Source organism: Phalaenopsis equestris, unplaced genomic scaffold (genome assembly GCF_001263595.1).
Source record: "Phalaenopsis equestris unplaced genomic scaffold, ASM126359v1 Scaffold000251, whole genome shotgun sequence".
NCBI lineage: Eukaryota > Viridiplantae > Streptophyta > Magnoliopsida > Asparagales > Orchidaceae > Phalaenopsis > Phalaenopsis equestris.
The window spans coordinates 49035-54784 of NW_018164693.1; the positions used below are offsets into that span (position 1 = coordinate 49035).

The window sequence follows — 5750 nt, forward strand, 5'->3', positions numbered from 1 at the left end:
TAAAGCAAGCCTTCCTTTTACTTCCCTTTCCAATTACTCCTCTGCAGCCAAAAATGGAAGTGCAGCCGAATCCCTTGCTCCTTTGCAGCCTTCAGCGGAGCCAAAAATGGAAGTGCAGCCTTCATTGGAGCCAAAAAAAAAAGGAAGGGAATATTCTCCTCCGTTCCTGTCCTCGGCCCGCTCCTTTCCTTTTCTGGCTTCTTCTCTTCGCGATCAACGCCGAGCGAGCGAGCGCACCTTCGGAAAACCGTGATCTCCTGTTTCGCAAATCCCTGGATCGCAACTTCCCTTCGTACAAGCTCTGGATCGCGAATCTTCCTCCGTTCCGCACAAGCTCTGTTGCGAAGCTCGCACACTGCCGCGAATCCCGTCTCTTTCCTCCGTCGCGATCCCTCTCTTCCGCGAGCTCTCGATCCCTGTTTGTACGTCCGCTCCGCCTCGTTCGCCCGTCCCGAACTAGTCTGAGGGTCGCTTATCAGAATTCTCAGCGCACTGCTGAACACTTTGCTGCCTCGCGAACTGCACTTGCGGACCCTCTGATCGAGATCCTCTTCCTTCTTCCTTCGTCCAAAAAAAAATTTTCTTCCTTGCCCTCGAACCTTGCTCTCGAACCAGACTCTGATACCACTTGTTGAGAAAAAATAGGGCGAAGAAAACAGCAATCGAGCCCCAACTCACTTGTTAGTGCTCTGATACCACTTGTTGAGAAATTAGTGCGAAGAAAAACAAGAACGACATAATTCCAGAAGAACATACAGAGATTTAACGAGGTTCGACAAAGATGCCTACATCCACGGGAGCAGAGCGGCGACCTTCAATAATCAGAAAAGGATTTACAGAATTCAGGGATTCAGCTCTCTCCAAGACCTAAGATTACAAACAAGTCTATTTATAATCCTAGAGTAAACCCTGCAGTACAATATGTAATTCCCAAATTACCCCTATACCGTATAGCCCCAACCCATATAACGTAACTTCCAAATTTGGACAGATTCTTTCGCTCTGCTCCGCTCCGTTTCGTTTCGTTCCAACACCTGTCCCTATATGATATATGAGCCATACCATAACAATTCCGATGCTGAAAACACCGATGAAGGAGTATGAACTTATGGTGCAAGAGCATGCCGTTATCTCCTTTTTGCAAAAGTCCACCGACGGCGTAACTAATCCGGCTATGGAGCAGCCGCCGGAGAACAGTTAATTGGAAAAGGAATGGCAGGAGGAACAGAGGAGGAAACTTTTCATGGCAGGGACAACAACTTGGGCTTTGAGGGTGAAGTTGAAGGGGGAAGAAGTGGAGGTAGAGGATGTAGAAAGCGTTGGGTTAACATTGAAGCTGTAGCGAAGAGGTGGACGCGCGGGTTGGCTAGAGGAACGACATCAACATTAATTCTTATAGATAAATAATATTATTCAGTCTTTATATATAAAATCCCCATCAATTAAATGTATTATGATATTATTTGTGGATATTAGAGGGTTATGTCAATAAATATTATTGAGATTAATGCCCCTAATATTGATTGATTATTGAGACTCCCAATAACCCTAAGATTATTAGGCAGAATTAAGTGCGTATGACCTACTTAAATAGCGCTAGCAATTTATAATTTACCGCTCCAATGCTCATTTTCTTTCTACATCGGCATCTTTAGATCGCTCTTCTCAGAGTTCACCGTCCCTTGTCCACATTTATCTTACATGTGAGAGAATTACCGGAGCCACGGAAATGAGAGGGCTGGAAGATTTGGTTACTAACTCCCTTCTAATCTCCCCGGACCCAAGCGCTCCGGCAGCCGGAGCAGGGGTAGGCTCCGATCAGTCTTCGTCCCAAGTGGACTGCCACGGGCTTTTGTACAATCTTTCGCTCGTCGTGCCGGCAGTGCTATTCGTAGCGTATCTGGCGTCGCAGGCGCGGCGGAGCTTCGCGAAGCTTAGCTATGGGCGGTCTTATGTCATGATCGCGTACTATGCTCTCCTCTGGATCGTCAGTGTTCTCAATTTCGTTTGGTGCGTTCTTCAGGTACGTCTTCTTCATACCATGCAGGAATTAGGGTTTTCTTGTTCAGAAACCGAGTAATATGTTCGTGTTTTGTTCTTATTTATATTCCGATACAAATGATTAGAGTCCCATGGCAGTACGAAAACGTGACGTGAAATGATTAATGATTTTGAAAGGGATTTTTCGTAAGAATATCATGAAGAACCCTTGAATCACGAACTTTAGGTGAGCTGTTCAGTATTTTGGAGATATAAAATGGGCCATTATGGTTTTAGCCAGAACTATGGTCGGTGGTGTTCGTGGGCTGAGTGCATACAGTACGAAAACCTTGCTAAACGACCCATCCCCCAATCACGCATAGAGGGGGAGGGAGGGAGGGAGGGATTTATCTCCCATTCTCCTTTTTTACGTGGTATTAAAGCAAGGTTCTTATTGGTCTTGCTCTTGTCGGCTATCTACAATTTCCTTGTCAGCCTATTTTAACTTTGGTATAGTTAATCTTCTTCAGGTCCCCTTGCCTCCTCCTTCACCCGAGAAAACCCAATGTACAATCACCACTAACACTCATTGATTGCAAAGTTGTAGATCTGACAACTTGTCGTAGATCTGTTGTCTTGTTGTTTTCTGCAGAATTTTTTATGCAGCCTTCAGCCGTCCTTGAACTAGGTAGTGTTGGCTTCACTTGCTTGCGTTGCAGGTCATTAGTCTATTCCAATCAGCCCCTTTTCAGTTGCCTCACCATTACATCCCATAAAATGCTTCACTTGCTTGCATTGCCGGTTATTAGTCTATTTCAATCAGCCCCTTTTCAGTTGCCTCACCATCACATCCCATAAAATGTTATCACAAACCATTGCAGGCCTCAATCATTGCCAGCCAAAAGATCTTTTTTCTTCCATTGGATCACCAATCCATCATTGAAGCACCCAATCTCCAATCAAGATCTCATTGATCTTCTCCACCATCTAGCTCTAGCATGCGGTGATCATCGATAGACACTTCATGAAATCTAGTAAACTTCAAGAGATTTGCCGCTAGTATCTAATTTTCAGTCACCTTAAGAACTCAAGAGAATTTAGGCTCAAGAACTTATTATTTCTTCTTCATTACCCCATGATTCATTACCCCATGAAAAAATTTTCTTGTTTTTTGTTCAAGGTTACCAAAAATAATGGACAAATTTGAGCCTAAACATTATACTGCCATTGTTCTAAATGGCTCCAACTATATTAATCCATAGATAAAAAATGTTTAGTTTCATCAAAGATTATCAAATAAGGTAGCATGACGCTATTTATAAACCCACCCACGCCAAATCAAGCTTCTAGATGAATCAAGCTAAACATTTGTCAAACACAGATGGAGTCAGTTACGAAGAATCACAAAATTATTGCTTTGATTCGCAACACTTTCATTCTTACTATCCACACTCAACCTAATAGGGTATATTATGAGGTTTTTTTGCCACTTGGTTCTCTACCATGACACTGTCACATCTAAACTGCTTATAGTCCTTGGATAAACTATTAATGATTTTCTTGTTGATTTTTTTTTTTGCTATATTAAACATATTTTTGTGTCATGACCCAACTTGGGCGTTGAAATTTACCAAGGTGGGAATGAACAGTCAGATTGTAAAATTTAAAAATTTCCTATTACACATTTTACAATCCAAATATAAATTGAAAGAGCCACTAAGAAAATGAATTTAATTAACAAATTAAAGTATATATTTCCAGTTTTTGACATTACATTTTATACGCTTTATTGCATCTAATACTCATCTTATTCAAAATCTTAAATCTGAAATAATATTAAAACAACACAATGAGTCATCTAAGATAACCTAGTGGAGCAATTACATTTCTAAAATACAATAATCCAATGAAAAGAAGACAATATATATGCTAGTCTCTTCTAATATATTCTAGAATATTATATAATAATTTATATCATATATTCATGATGTTTACTCATGGAAGAAATTTATAATTTCTACATGCATTATCTTTTACTTACTTTTCAAGGTGTAATATCTTAAGTTTTAGTATACTTCATACTCTTAACTTTTACATTCATCTCAGGAGCATCTTCTAAACATAACCTAACGCACCACTGATCGATACATATCTCGTCAATATAGCGATTAATAGTATATGTCTACCATTGTTTGAGGTGGAAAGATACATACTCACTTCTGGCTATTGTTCTTTCTTCGACACAACATTTAGTGATCTAAATTTCATAATTGTGTGTGATAATAGGGCGCCTACTCACTCTTGGCCGAAGCTCTCTCATCGGCACAACGATGAGTGATATGAATTACATAATTGTCTAACATGGTAAAAAACATCTACGGGGGCATATACATTAGTGTCTCCAACCAAGTACCATAAGACAATGATCTATTTTTCTTAAAATGCACATTTAAGCATCCATGCATACAATAATTTCATACTTCATAATATACATTAATTTTTTATGTGATACTTTGCATTCATCAATTAATGAATAATTGAACATTTATTAGAATCTAAATGACATGTAATAATCTAAAAATTTCATAGTTAAATCATTATGCAATTGGTTACGCAGAACTGTTAACATACATGCTAACTAATAATATGAAGACATCACTAGCAATCTAAGTCTCACAGAAGTAAAACGTAAATGTGAAAAATTGAAAATAAAGCATACATTTAGGAAGTAAGAAACATTACTGTAATATAGAAACAAGCTAAAAAAACTCTTCATGTCAGTGATAGAAAAATTAAATTTCATCATTCGATCATATGTTCCCGCATTAGGAATTTCAAGCCCTCGAGTCGGGTCGTGACACTCTGTCATGAACAGCTTCTCGGTTATTGTTCAACTATATGAAAATGACTTCATTCAATTATTAATAGCATCATTTGATGAATATGAATTGACTAGTATTTTTTTTACTCATCGACTATCCTCTCCCTACTTTGGAGGCTATCAAAATTAGCTTATCCTAATGGAGATAACTCACCATGCCCTCGACTAAGGTTTTTGCTATTTTTTTATTCATGATATGACAACACATGTCCGTGTTTCTTTTATGATCCTTAGGCGTTTCGATATTCATGGTCAATGGTTATACTCTTTAAGATTATCCCGCTTGAAAATATTGCCCGTCCCTGATGTTAGGCTTTTATGCAGAATTGGAAGTTTACATTTATTAGAAATACAATTAAATTATGTTGATTGTGGGTTTGCTTACACATATCGATGTGAGGCATTATTTTTCTCTTAAGTGTGATTTTCATCTTTGTTCTTATTTTGGTTTATTTAGTGTCTGATTTTGAATGCGTGATTGAAATCTTTTTCATACAGATATTTGTCTATTTCATTTTTTAAGCATGACCTGATTCGTTTTGAAAATTTTATGTCCTTCAATTTTTTTCGTTTCTTATGGAATTTCATATTTGGGTGATGTCGGTCAACTTATTTTCGATGGATTGATTAGATTTATTTGAAAAATATGAAATATGAAAATATGGTATATGAAAATAATTTTTGAGATTTAATTTAAGTATAAAAGATATATAGTTTGAGTTTTAAAAGTAGTATGTTTTAATTTTTGAAAAATGAGACCAAATGGATCTCATTCGTCTAATAGTTTGCATAATCGTGCCTGATACCGCGAATACTACACCTTCCCGAGAGATAAGTGTAGACCTCAGCGATAGACCCAATCCTGCAAACTAAGAGATTTGTGACATCC

At 38.2% G+C, this 5750-nt stretch overlaps 1 protein-coding gene across 1 annotated transcript in view; it reads left to right on the forward strand.

Moving 5' to 3' along the window:
- Nucleotides 1–1606: 1606 nt before the first annotated feature.
- LOC110024204 (transmembrane protein adipocyte-associated 1) overlaps nt 1607–5750 on the forward strand; it is a 26775-nt gene continuing 22631 nt past the window's right edge. The window contains exon 1 of the mRNA XM_020724028.1: nt 1607–2023. Coding sequence (XP_020579687.1) covers nt 1730–2023 — 294 coding nt within the window. The 5' untranslated portion in view covers nt 1607–1729. The remainder of the gene's footprint in view (nt 2024–5750) is intronic.